Here is a 14,756-nt window from a genome sequence, read left to right on the forward strand (position 1 = left end):
TTATTCCAATAACTACTTTTCACTCTACAGACTTAACATTAGACATGCTCCATTGAAAGGAGTAGATAGCAATCTTGTTCCTTCACCCCTGGAGATGCACTACTGAACTGAATGCTAGAGGGATATGCAGAAGTCAGTGGACAATTTTCCATCAGATTTCCCACTCATTGGTAATTATATCATTTGCTCATTATCTCAGAGACACATTATCCTCAGCAGTGTCAAGAAGCCAAATTATAGCCAATGGATGTGGGTACTTCAGCTTACTTGATTTCTGAGGTAAAAAAAAGTTTAGCTACCTCAGGAAATTTCATGATGGTTAGACAGCATTTAAAAAATTCTTTTCCATCTGCTCTGCCTCGTTCTGGAATTCCTTACATTAACAGTTGGGCTAAGGACTCTGCCACTACACCGGCACCTAATTTAGCATTCAGTTTATGTTCCCAAGAGTAAGAGTGCTAATGGAATCAGCACTGAAAGAGTCATGACAGCATGTCCTATTTACCAGTAGATACACGTCTGGTGGTACAGAGAACTGACATTGTGCTCTGCTGCGCCAGGGACCCAATTGCGAGCACTGTCCTCTGAGGCTGTCCCACGGCAAACAAACAGTTAAAGTGATTTAATTATTTCATGGCTGAGTGTGAAGTGATCTACTGAGGCAAAGTGCAATAGCTGCCTGTGGGGGTAGGTAGTGCAAGCATGACAAACGGACCAGCCACTCTACTCAGCTGTAACCTGACAAAAATATATATTAGACTATAGGGATAAGAGTAGGGGCTTGGGACTAATTAAGCAAATCTTTCATGAGGTTATCATCTGCATAATGGTTAAATATCTCCTCCCTGCACAGTTGGGATCTATGCTTTTGGAATTCCATTTTAGTACTTCGGCAAATATTCAAGATGAAGTCACCAACAACCTTCAACAATGCAGTTGCAATTTTTAAGTTCCAAGTTCAAAGTCCAGATATATGTCTCCATATAAAACCCTGAGATTCATTTTCTTGTGGGCATACGCAGCAAGTCCAAGAAGCATAATAGAATGAATGAAAGGCTGCACCCAAAAGGACAAACAACCATGTGTACAAGACAACAAACACTGCAAGTACTAAAGAAAAAGAAATAAATAATAATAATAATAAATTAATAAGCAATAAATATTGAGCACATGAGATGAAAGAGTCCTTGAAACTGGGACAATATATTGGAGGGAAATCTCAATGATGGGGTGAGTGAAATTGAGTAAAGTTATCTCCTTTTGTTCAAGAGCTTGATGGCTGAGGGGTAGTAACTGTTCCTGAACCTGGTGATGTAGATTCTGAGGCTTCTGCACCTTCTTCCTTATGGTAGCAGTGAGAAGAGAGCATTGTCTGGGTGGTGGGGGTCCTTGATAATGGATGCTGCTTTCCTGCGATAGCGCTCCATGTAGGTGTGCTCAATAGTAGGGAGGGTTTACCCGTGATAGACTGGGCTGTATCCAATACTTTTTGTGGGATTTTACATTCAAGGGCATTCAGGATGCTTTTGCTGCTGCCTGTGCATGGGAGGGGTTTCCATACCAGGTGGTGATGCAGCCATCAATATACTGTCCACGACATAGCTATAGAAATTGGTCAAGGTTTTAGATGTCATGCCGAATCTTCACAAACTTCTAAGGAAGTGGAGTTGCTGCCGTGCTTTCTTCATAATTGCAATTACGTGCTGGGCCCAGGACAGATTCTCTGAAATGATAACACCAAGGAATTTAAAGTTGCTGATACTCTCCTCCTCTAACCGCCACACCCGGCCCCCTATGAGGACTGGCTCATGGACCTCCTGATTCCTCCTCCTGGTCAATAATCATCTCCTTAGTCTTGCTGACATCGAGCAAGAGGTTGTTGTTGTGGCGCCACTCAGCCAGATTTTCAATCTCCCTCCTATAGGTTAATTCATCACTGCTCCTGATTCGGCCAATGACAATGGTATAGACAGTAAACTTAAATACTGCATTGGAATTGTGCTTAGCTTCACAGTTATAAGTATAAACTGAGTAGAGTAGAGGGCTAAGCATACAAACTTGTGGTGCACTTATGCTGATGAAGATTTTAGAGGAGGCATTTCTACCAATCCAAAAGATGTTTTTGTAGACCCGAGTGACTTCATCAAGTTCATCTATGAAACAGTTTCTTCTTTTTTTTTCCTCATCTCTCTTTTCTTTTCAAGGTGGCTGGGGTCCTATCAGAGTCCATAACCTACAGCTGCAGCTCAAACTACGGTTCTCCATGGGTGGTGGGTTCTTGTTCTTGGACGTGCAGTGTGGCCTGCTGTTTTGTAATCTCCAGGTGCAGCCTTCGACAACCTGATTCCTTGTTGATCTTGCTGACAGAAGCATCATGGGAGATTGAAACACTGGGACGGCAGGCGGTGTGTGCTGCTGGTGGAAGGCCCCTGCACCCCAGCGATCTCTCTCTCTCGAGTGAGAGGGGAGGTTGGATGCTTTTGCTGCTGCCTGTGCATGGGAGGGGTTGTGGGGCTTTGGAGTTCTGATGTTTTCTGTCATTCATTGTTTAGGGTTTCTTCTGTTTCGTGGATGTCTGTGAAGAGTAAGAATTTCAGGTAGTATATTGAATACATTCTGAGATATTAAATTGAACCATTGAACTGACTGGGATCTGCAAGTGAAGAAGTTGAAGATCCAATTACCCAAGGAGGTATTGAGGCTAAGGTCTTCAAGCTTACTGATTAGTTTTGAGGGGATGGTGGCATTAAGTGCCAAACTGTAGCCGATAAAGAGCATCCTGATGTATGCATCATTGCTGTCCAGAGCCAATGAGATGGCATCTGCCCTGGACCAGTTGTGCTGGTAGGTAAATTGGAGCGGATCCAATTGAACACTCAAATCAGTATAATAAATACTAATTGCATTTTTAATGAATGCCAGTGTTCCTACTTTGTTGATTATTTGATCCTCTTCCAATTTGAGAAGTTTAAGATTAAAAGAAACAGGCCATTCAGCCTCTCAGGCTTGCATGACTATTCAGTAAGATCAGGGCTGACCTTTAACTGCACTACAACTTTCTGCTCTATCGCCAATTTCCTCAATTCCAGTAACATCTAAAAATCCATCCATCGCTCTTTGTAATGCCAAGCAAATGAAGAGAGCAGACTAAGTACAATAACATAAATTTGGTTTCACTAGGGTTACAACACAATTGAAGCAAAATATTTCTACTCAAGTCCTCTGGCAATGGAGTCCAACATAGTGTTTGCCTTTCAAACTGCTTACTATATCTACTTGCTAACCTTCACAAGTATACTTGGCCACCCAACATCCCCCTGAACACCAACGCCTTTGAGTCTTCCACAATTTTAAAAAAATACTCAATTATTTGGAATTTTAGCATAAGAATTGATGCCTTGCATTCTTCCACATTATATTCCAACAGCTATGTCTTTGCCTACATTTTAATGAAATCTCTCCGTATCCTCTTATAGCCCACACTGCCATCTAACTTTGTATTATTAGCAAATTTAAACATATCACATAATCCCCTCATTCAAATTATTAATGTACATTGTGGACAAATGGATCCACATAAAGCCATGGTCTCATCTCTTTATTCCTCATCTCTTTTCTCTATTCATTAACCAATCCTCAAACTATCACATTATATTTACACCCTACTCCTTCACCCTGTCTTAACTGCAATTTAAAATAGGTTTGAGTAATTTCTACAAGTGATTGTAGATGCAGTTGAAATAGATGTTAGTAATTAAATTCAAAGATTTGTTTCAGGATGCTATAAAAAAATTATTTCATTATAGAAATGAGAGTGCAAACCTCAGTACACTCTATAAGAAAGTATAAAAAATGGGCAAGGAAATTTTTGAATGAATTGATTTTGAAACTAAATGCATGATCAAGTCTTGAATTTCTACCCAACACAAACAAAATGCTGGAGGAACTCAGCAGGCCAGGCAGCATCTATGGAAAAGAGTACAGTCGATGTTTCGGGCCGAGACCCTTCGGCAAGTCTGGAGAAAAAAAATGAGGAGTCGAAGTAAGAAGATGGGGGGAGGAGAGGAAGAAAGACAAGGTGACAGGTGAAACCAGGAAGTGGGTGGGGAAGGGATGAAGTAAGGAGCTGGAAGGTTGATTGATGAAAGAGATACAGGGCTGGAGATACAGAGATACAGGGCTCTCCTATCAGATTCCCTTCTTCAGCCCTGTATCTCTTTCACCAATCAAATTCTCTGCACCCCCTCTCCACCCCACCCTCCTGTTTTACCCGTCACCTTGTCTTTCTTCCTCCCATCACTCCACCTTCTTAATCTCTTTTTTTTCCAGTCCTGATGAAAGGTCTCTGCCCAAAACGTCAACTGTACTCTTTTCCATAGATGCTGCCTGGCCTGCTGAGTTCCTCCAGCATTTTGTGTGTGTTTCTCGGATGTCCAGCATCGACAGATTTTCTCTTGTTTGAATTTCTACCAGTTGTGTTTGTTTATGTGTGTTTGTGCATAAGTGTGCATGCGTGTGAATTTTCAGTGCTGATTGAACCTCAAATTTTCTGCAAGATGCATAATTTTATGGGACTCCTTTGTGAGCAATTACTAAACATTAAAGCTTGTTGAGCTGGTATTGTTTAAACAGTGATTAGCAGTTCTCTGAGAATCTAGTCCCTAGAGTTTGAGTTTTTGACATCTGAAGAAAGAACTGATGTCATTATTGATTTGCACTGCAATGGAAACATACCATGCACACTTAACCTAATGTATTGTGTAACATTCCCAGCAATGTTTGTAGCAACACACTGGTATGTTCCAGAATCAGACAGTCTGGTTTCAATAATCTTCATTGATCCAGTGGAAAGTTGGGTGTGTCTGGAATACAAAGTATATTCCCATTAAAAAATCATCAACATCTTAAGTATACAGAAATATGTTAAGATAACAATATAGACAGTGACTAAACCAACATTAAGTTGAACAACATAGAATTGTAACAACTGCTCTGATGTTTTTTCTGTACTGACCAAATGGAAAGATTCCATGATTTGGAGCTTGTCCAGACTTCTCTTTTGTTTCTTGATTTGAAAGCAGCTAATGCAACTAAACAGCAGATCTTTTGTTGTTTTTTAAATCATGCAAAGAGTAAACCAGAAAATGTTGGAAATGCCTTACATGTCACTGTATGCATAAAAAACAGACAGGTCAACGTTTCCATCATCTGCCTACTTAATGGTTGAAAACTGAAAGACAAGAAAGACAGCCAAACAAGGGGAAAGGAGGGATGAAACACTTGAATGTACTCTAATCACAACAAGGAATTGGGCCGAAGGATTTGCTACCCATTATGAAATCAACTTATAGAATGGAGGAATCTTACAAATTTGGTCAAGAAGAAATCAGAGAAACAAAAGAATGTGCAAACAATTGAACACTGGGGAATGTTGGATATTCAAAAATAAATAAATGAGTATATCAAGCAAAGCCTGTGATCATTAATTTGAAAATGTATCATCTTGTAAACTGATTAAGATGAGCTCCACAGTACTTCCTTACAATTTGAAAAGTTCTTTGAACATTAATAATTCATATTGTCGCTCGGCTCTTCTGTGTTGTGGTTTTCATTAACGCATATCAAAGCTATTCAACTTAAGGACCATGTGGGCATGCACTGAGGGGAAGTACACACAGAAGTTCAAAATACTCATCCCAGTCAGCAGTGCGGTTGCAATACTATGAAAAGCAAGGGAAAACAATGAAAAGAATTACTGGTCAGTGAAAAGTAAAACATTTCCTAATCTGTAAAGAATTTAAAGATTAAAAAATCAGTGATGTCAATAATAATGACTTTTATTCAAATGAAAATATGACAGCTATGTTTATTTGCCTCATATTCTTGCTCACTGTCCACAGCTGCACATAGCACACTTCATAGTAAAATATAAGAAATCCCATAATTCAGACCTCTGTTTAATCTCAAATTACCTTGGTGAAAAAGGAGAGATAAGTTGCATATTTTTGGCCCAGTGGATAATGGGAGGTGGGAAGCTATGGACTTCACAAGGCAATGTGATATCTTCTCCTTCGATCACTGATAACTCTTTTGGACTTCTTCTCTCAGATCCTCCTCTTGACTGAGTAACGATTCTTGGTTTAACTGGAATTTAAATTTGAGTAAGTTCTACAAGCCATCTTACATGCAGTAGGAAGTTATTCTGAATTAAAATGGTCAAGCATTCCATTCATTTGTAAACAAAACAACCAAGTCTCACTGCTATACTTGGTCAAAATAGGCTTATTACTAAAATGCATTTTATGTTTTACATGTTTTGATTATTGAATAAGAATATAAACTGATATTACGTGACTTGGGAAAAGGTATGTTGAGAGATACTGGATACCTCTTAGCCTTCAATACGATCGAGTCAACTCTTTTCAGAAGTGCTCAGATACACTGTGTGTGAAAGCAATGGAGAGGCACTGGTGATGTCCCCCAGGTTTTTAATTTAGCAAGATATTATACTCACTCATCGGTGTGGCGCGTGGCCAAGTGGTTAGGGCGTTGTGCTCACGATCTGAAGGTCATGTGTTCGAGTCTCGGTCAAGGCAGCGTGTTGTGTCTTTGAGCAAGGCATTTAACCACACACTGCTCCAGTCCACCCAGCTGAAAATGGGTACTGACAAAATGCTGGGGTTAACCTCACGATAGACTGGCATCCTATCCGGGAGGGGGGGTGTAGTCTCATACTCTCAGTCGCTTCACGCCACAGAAACCGGCATAAGCACTGGCCTGATGGGCCACAAAGGCTCGGGACAGACTTTAACTTTTTTACTCACTCATCTAGGACGATGGAGTTGAAGGATTCCTGTTTTTGATCCCATCTAATTACCACTTGCATCAGAGTATGAATCCTTTTTCTGTTTTTATCCAAAATGACGATCAGCTATAGCCCCGTGCATGCTAGATTCACGAACTCTAAGAACATGCTAATTATTGTGGTTGGACCAATAGGTAAAGTGTATGGACTGTCATTAAGGTGTACGAAAACCGACAGTTGAAACCATCTCTGCCATTGAATGGGAATGTTTGGACACAGGAAAAGAAATTGCAGTAAATTGTTTGAAGTTTTATTTTTTTGCAGTGTTATGCATGGCTGTCTGCAGCAGCACTGCCTTATGCCATGGAATAACAGGGCGGTTTTATTCCTTGAACTCTTGTCACTGAGTTCCACTTTCTTGTTAGATTGCTGTGGCAAGGTACCAAACAGAAATCCAGCACTCTTCATTTGGGAAAGTTAAAAAAAACTGTAGCAGAGGGAAGCACACTGGATGAAGTACATATTTCTCTAAGAAGATACTTCATTGAAATAGTAGGAAATTAGCAGCTCATAAGGAGCAACTAATCCATTTACTATGGAACTCTAACCAAACAAGAGGATAAGGAATTGGAAAAAGCTGCCTGTTAGTTAGACCTGTAATATAATTTCTGTGTTCATTCTAATACATTATCTTTAATATTTCAGCATTTCTCGTGCATCTCATGTGAGCCACATTAGGATAGTATTTAGCATTGACTGGTTCCCTCTGTGAGTATTGCTGATTCTTCTTGTGACTTGATCAATTAGAGTTAGTCTGGCTTTGTGATTACCCGTGCCTAAACTGAGTTTTATAAAGTTGTACCATGATATCCATGTTCTTCTAATTCTGTGGCCAGGCCAAAGGCAGCCCACTTCCTTTATGTCAGACATCCCACCTCTCCCAGAAGTTCCGGGAGTCTCCCGCATATGAATAGTGGCTCCCTGATGTCCGCAAATTATATACAATATCACGGAAATCAATTTTTTTGAGAGCGCGCGAGCGAGAGAGAAAGCAAGCGAGAGTGCAAGAGAGTCTCCCACAAATTGATGGTGCTACCTCCCTGAAACGAGTTTTTGCAGGGTGGGATGTCTGTTATGTCATCTTCACTGCCTGCACTGCAGCCTTCACAGAACTACGGACTTGAATACCAAAGTCCTTCTGATCCTAAATATTCCTTAAGACCCTACCATTCACTGTATATGCTCTATCCTTACAAGACTTCCAAAAATGCACCATCTAGCGCTTATCAGGATTGAAGTACATCTGCCATTGCTCCAGCGAAATTACCAATTGATCAATATTGTTCTGTAATTTAAGACTATGCTCACAATCAACAAAGTGTGGAGCCAAGAAATTTTATATTCTTTACTTAGCTGCAAATCCCTCTTAATTTTGTTGGTATGTTACTAATACTGCTATTTTATCACTAAAATTGTCATTTTAGAATATCAGATTTCTTTTGAAAATCATGTATTATTGGAAATAATTCTGAATTAAAACTTGCAATGGTCACCATGGGTTATTAAAAAACCTGAATTTTTCAGAAATATTGAAAATACAGTGCAATAACAAATAGGAATAGCTCAAATAGCTCTTTGTTTTGTAATTTTTCAAAAGCAGGGACATCTGCACTCAGTAGCCATTAGTTACCTCCTGCCTCTAATAAAGTTCAGAGATGCTCTTCTGCACACCACTGTTGTAACATGTACTTATTTGAACTACTGTCGCCTTCCTGTCAGCTTGAACCAGTTTGGCCATTCCCCTCTGACCTCTCTCATTATCAAGGCATTTTAGCCCAAAGAACTGCCGCTTGCTGGATGTCTGTTTTTAGCACTATTCTCTGTAAACCCTAGAAAATGTTGTACGTGAAAATCCCAGGAGATCAGCAAGTTCTGAGATCCTCGAACTACCCCCTCTGGCATTAACAATCATTCCACGGTCAAGGCCACTTGGCTCAGTTGTATTCCCCATTTTGATGTTTGCTCTGATAAACAACTAAACCTCTTGACTACGTCTGCATGCTTTTAGGTATTGATTTGCTGCCACTTTGGCTGATTAAATATTTACATTAATGAGCAGGTGTACAGGTGTACCTAATGAAGTAGCCACTGAGTGTACATGCAGGATAGAGAAGGCACCTATACGTCTTGCAATCTGCCACCTCTCACAGTGTACAAGGTTGGACGGTGAAGGAAAACAATCATCAGACTTGCATGTCAGTCAGTGTCTGGAGAAATGTGGAGCGGGATAATTCTCTGAAATTGTTTGCCCATGAGCTTGGAGGAAGAAAAGCCATTAGATATACAAGGTGGAGACAGAGAAATATTTGAAAGATTGGGAACTGAGGGTTATTGGGAACTGAAAGAGAAGAGGAGCTGAAACGAGCATAGATCAGCATGATCACTCTGAATATTGGGGCAGGTTTGAGGGGCCTGAAGGCCTAATCCAGATCCCATACTGGTACAGATGAAAGGTCTCAGCCTGAAACAATGATGTTTGTTTCTCGACACAGATGCTGCAAGATCTGCTGAGTTCCTTCAGTATTTTGTGTGCATTGCTCATGATTTTGAGCATCTGTAGAATCTCTTTTATCTTCTGAATCCTATTTTCTTGTATTCTTATGATTCAGTGATCCAGAGAAACAAAAAGTAAATGCACAATAATAGTGTCTATAAAAAGTATTCACTCCGCCCCTTGGACATTTTTATATTTTATTGTTGTACAACATTGAATCACAGTGGATCTAATATGGCTTTTTTGACACTAATCAACAGAAAGAGACTCTTTTGTGTCAAAGTAAAAACAGATCTCTACAGAGTGATCGAAATTAATTACAAATATAAAACACAAAATAATTGATTACATCAGTATTCACGTCCTTTAACATGCCATACCAAATCATCACTGGTACAGCCAATTGGTTATAGAAGTCACATAATTAGTTAAATGGAGATCTGTTTGTGGAGACCAGTGTGCAGTCAAGGTGTTTCAAATGATTGTAGTGAAAATACACCTGTATCTGGCAGGTCCAACTGGTGGTGAGTCAGTATCCTGGCAAAGTCTACACCATGAAGACAAAGAACACTCCAAGCAACTCCGTGAAAAGGTTCTTGAGAAACACTAGTCAGGAGATAGATACAAGAAAATCTCCAAGTCACTGAATATCCCTTGGAGTACAGTGAAGTCAATCATCAAGAAATGGAAAGAATATGGCACAGCTGTAAGTCTGCCTAGAGTAGTCCATCCTCAAACACTGAGTGACCTGTAAGAGGGGGACTAGTGAGGGAGGCCACCAAGAGACCTGTGACAGCTCTGGAGCAGTTACAAGCTTCAGTGGCTGAGATGGGACAGAGTGCGCATACAACTGTTGCCCGGGTGCTACACAAGTCACAGCTTTATGGGAGAGTGGCAAAGAGAAAGCCACTGTTGAAAAAAAACTCACATGAAATCTTGGCTAGAGTTTGCCAGAACACATGTGGGAAACTCTGAAGTCAGCTGGAAGAAGGATCTATGGTCTGATTAAACCAAAATTGGCCATCAGACTAAACACTATGTTTGGCATAAGCCAAACACCGCACATCATCAAAAACACACCATCCTTACCGTGAAGCATGGTGGTGGCTGCATCATGCTGTGGGGCTGCTTCACTGCAGCAGGCCCTGGAAGACTTGTGAAGGTAGAGGGTAAAATGAATGCAGCAAAATACAAGGAAATCCTCAAGGAAAATCTGATGGTGTCTGCAAGAGAACTACGACATGGGAGAAGATATGTTTTCCAGCAAGATAATGACTCCAAGCATAAAGACACAGCTACACAGGATTGACTTAAGAACAACAAAATTAATGTCCTGGAGTGGCTAAGTCAGAGTCCAGGCCTCAATCCAATTGAGAATTCGTGGCAAGACTTGAAAAGGCTGTTCACTCACGACCCCATGCTTACAGAGCTTGAGCAGCTTTGTAAAGAAGAATGGGGAAAAATTGCAGTGCCCAGATGTGCAAAGCTGATAGAGACCTATCCACACAGACTCTAGGCTGTAATTGCTGCCAAAGGTGCGTCTACTAAATACTGACTTGAAGGGGGTGAGTAATTATGCAATCAATTATTTTGTGCTTAATACTTGTAATAAACTTAGACCAATTTGTAGAAATTTGTTTTCACTTTGACATGAAAGAGTCTTTTCTGTTTATCAGTGTCAAAAGCGCCAAATTAAATCCACTGTGATTCAATGTTGTAAAACAATAAAACATGAAAGCTTTCAAGGGGGTGAATACTTTTTAAAGGCACTGTACATAGCCTCATTTGTTAAATATAACAACCAGAAATTGTCATATTTTATAAGATCAGGGGAGGGGATTAAACATTATTGGAGAAGTATTAAAAATATGATTACCGGGTCAGTATAAAACAGCTGCACTACCATCAACAGTTAACACATTCTACAAGCTAGTGCCTGCAATTTCTAATATTTTTTATCGTATGAAAAGATTAAAAATGTACTCATACCATAAACAGTCAGCTGAACTTTGCGTGTGGTGTAGCCTGCAGCATTTGTGGCTGAGCACACAAATTCCCCAGTCTCTGCACCACTTGGAGAAAGAATTAATAAACTGCCATCTGATTCCACGCTGAAATTCCCCAAACGCTGGATAATGAGTTCATCGTTCTGTAAGAGAAGGTACAAATTATTTGCACAAAATGAATCCTTTTGCTTTTATAGACTTTGATGAACATGGGCAACGCAGGATTATCATTTGATATCACACGCATCACGGTCAACCCTGCAGTGCGATTGTCAAAGGACCAGTATTAAACAGTGATCTCACACCACTTTGCAAAATATTTATCAAAATTTCTACAATTTCAGAGGTATTCTTGTTATCACCTTCTCAAATTATTGCTAGAGGCTTGAGCCAAGTTGGTATAAAGCATCGTACAAATTCAGAATAGAGATATCTAAGATAATTCTGAAACTTAAGGATTTTGTCAAAAATCATAAAATTCATTGTATATTTTGTCATACTTATAGAGATCTGTATCTAATACATTTTGTTCACACTTTAGCTGCATAAGCATTTTCACAGACCACAGGTGGGTCCTCATCAGTTATCAAAGTGTGATCGCGGGACCATCGCCGCAGGACAAGGACCGAAGGGCTCGGGAGAGTGCTGAGTGCTGGGAAGCAGCTGAGGAGCTGAGGTGAGTGTGCTTTAAAAGGAATGTGGAGGGCAACTGAAGGGCTAAACAGAGTGTTGATTAGAGGGAGTGAGTACTTAAGATAATTGGCAGGGACAAATAAAAGGAGAGATAACTGAAGAGGAGCGGCCAGTGTGTGAGTGGTTCAGGGTAGGAGTGGAGCTTTGAGGCTTTGGCTCGAGAGGCTTCGGCGAGCAGATACTGAGGACAAGCCTGCTCCCAGTGAGGTAAGGCTGGGTAAGTTCCTTTAATTAACCTAATTAACTTAGGAGTAGGAAATGGAGGCAGCAGTTAGAGCAGTCGAGTGCTCCGTTTGCAGTATGTGGGAAGTCAGGGCGAGCACAATTGTCCCTGATGACTACACCTGTGAAAGGTCCATCCAGCTTCAGCTCCTGACAAACCAAGTTAGGGAGCTGGAGCTGGATGAACTTTGGATCATTTGTGAGGCAGAGGCAGAAATAGACAGGAGTTACAGGGAGACAGTCACCCCTAAAAGTCAGGAGGAGGTAGCTGGTTGACTGTCAGGAGAGGGAAGGGGAATAGACAGAAAGAGCAGAGCACCCCTGTGACTGTTCCCATCAACAATAAGTATACCGTTTTGGATACTGTTGGTGGGGACGACCTACCAGGGACAAGTTGTAGTGGTCGTGTCTCTGGCACCGAGACTGGACCCTCAGCTCAGAAGGGAAGGAGAGAAAAGAGGAGAGCAGTAGTGATAGGGGATTCGATAGTTAGGGGGACAGATAAGAGGTTATGTGGGAGAGATCGAGAATCCTGGATCGTCTGTTGCCTCCCTGATGCCAGGGTCCACGACATCTCAGATCAAGTTCTCGGTTCTCAGGAGGGAGGGTGAGCAGCCAGATGTTGTGGTCCATGTAGAGACCAATGACGTAGATAGGAAGGAGGAGGAGGTCCTGCAAAGAGAGTTTAGGGAGTTAGGTGCAAAGCTGAAGGACAGGACCTCCAGGGTTGCAATCTCAGGATTGCTACCCATGCCACGTGCTGGTGAGGCTAGAAATAGGAAGATAATGCAGCTAAGTACGTGGCTATGGAGATGGTGCAGGAGGGAATGCTTCATGTTTCTAGACAATTGGGCTTTGTTCCAGGGAAGGTGGGACCTGTTCCGACAGGATGGTTTGCACCTGAACTGGAGGGGGACTAACATCCTTGTGGGTAGGTTTGCTAGTGCTGCTCCGGGGGCGGGGGGGGGGGGGGGTGCGCGGTTTAAACTAGATTTGCAGGGGGAGGGGAACCATAGTGTGGGAGCAGATAGTGAAGTGGAGCAGGACAAAGGTCATGCAAGGACTGCATACATAGACAGAAATCAAAGGTTTGTATGTGATAGAGATGTTCTCAGGTGCATCTATTTCAATACAAGGAGTATTGTAGGTAAGGCAGATGAGTTTACAGCGTGGATTGGCACGTGGGATTACGATATTATTGCTATTAGTGAGACTTGGTTGCAGGAGGGGCAGGACTAGCAGCTTAATATCCCGGGGTTCCATTGTTTCAGACGTGATAGAGGGGGAGGGATAAAAGGGGGAGGAGTGGCATTACTAGTCAGGGAAAATATCACAGCTGTGTATAGATAGGACAGCCCGGAGGGCTTGTCTACAGAGGCCATATGGGTGGAAAAGTGTGACCACACTAATAAGGTTGTACTATAGACCGCCCAATAGTCAGAGAGAATTGGAGGAGCAAATCTGTAGAGAGATAGCAGACTGATGTAAGAAACAGAAAGTTGTAATAGTAGGGGATTTTAACTTTCCACATATTGACTGGGACTCCCACACTATGAAAGGGCTAGATGGCTTGGAGTTTGTCAAATGTGTTCAGGAAAGTTTTCTAAATCAATATATAGAGGTACCTACGAGAGAGGATGCAATACTTGATCTCCTATTAGGGAACCAGACAGGTCAGGTAACAGAAGTATGTGTAGGCGAATATTTTGGGTCCAGTGACCATAATGTCATTAGTTTCAAGTTAACTATGGATAAGGATAGGTCTGGTCCTCAAGTTGAGGTTCTAAATTGGAGAAGGGCCAATTTTGTGGAAATGAGAAAGGATCTAGGAAGAGTGGATTGGGATAAGTTGTTTTCTGGCAAGGGTGTGTTTAGTAAGTGGAAGGCCTTCAAAGGCGAAATTTTGAGAGTGCAGAGTTTGCATGTTCCTGCCAGGATTAAAGGCAAAGTTAACAAACATAGGGAACCTTGGTTTACAAGGGATATTGGCGATCTGGTTCAGAAAAAGAAAGAGGTGTATAGCAGGTATAGGCAACAAAGAACAAATGCGGTACTTAAGAGTATAGGAAATGTAGGAAAATACTAAAGAAGGAAATCAGGAAGACAAAAAGAAGACATGAGGTTGCTTTGGCAGATAATGTGAAGGTAAACCCGAAGGGTTTCTACAAGTATATTAAAAGTAAAAGGATAGTAAGGGAAAAAATTGGTCCCCTAGAAGATCAGAGTGGTTGTCTATGTGTGGAGCCTCACGAGATGGAGGAGATCTTAAACAGTTTTTTTGCGTCAGTATTTACTCAGGAAACTGGCATAGCGTATATGGAAGGAAGGGAAACAAGCAGTAGTGTCATGGAACACAGAGATTAAAGAGGAGGTGGTGCTTGCTACCTTACAGCGAATAAAGGTAGATAAATCCCCTGGGCCTGACATGATATTTCCTCGGACATTGAGAGAGATTAGTGTAGAAATTGCAGGGGCC

The 14,756-nt window shown here is 41.3% G+C and overlaps 1 protein-coding gene across 2 annotated transcripts in view; it reads right to left on the reverse strand.

Annotated features, from left to right (window-relative positions):
- Positions 1 to 14,756, reverse strand: part of hmcn1 (hemicentin 1) — a 514,861-nt gene that overhangs the window by 264,981 nt on the left and 235,124 nt on the right. For both annotated transcript variants that reach the window (XM_072273998.1, XM_072273996.1), the window contains exons 21-23: positions 11,349 to 11,508; positions 5,973 to 6,144; positions 4,735 to 4,862 (exon numbers count right to left, since the gene is read on the reverse strand). In XM_072273998.1, coding sequence (XP_072130099.1) covers positions 4,735 to 4,862; positions 5,973 to 6,144; positions 11,349 to 11,508 — 460 coding nt within the window. The remainder of the gene's footprint in view (positions 1 to 4,734; positions 4,863 to 5,972; positions 6,145 to 11,348; positions 11,509 to 14,756) is intronic.

The sequence above is a fragment of the Mobula birostris genome, chromosome 12 (genome assembly GCF_030028105.1).
Source record: "Mobula birostris isolate sMobBir1 chromosome 12, sMobBir1.hap1, whole genome shotgun sequence".
Lineage (NCBI taxonomy): Eukaryota > Metazoa > Chordata > Chondrichthyes > Myliobatiformes > Myliobatidae > Mobula > Mobula birostris.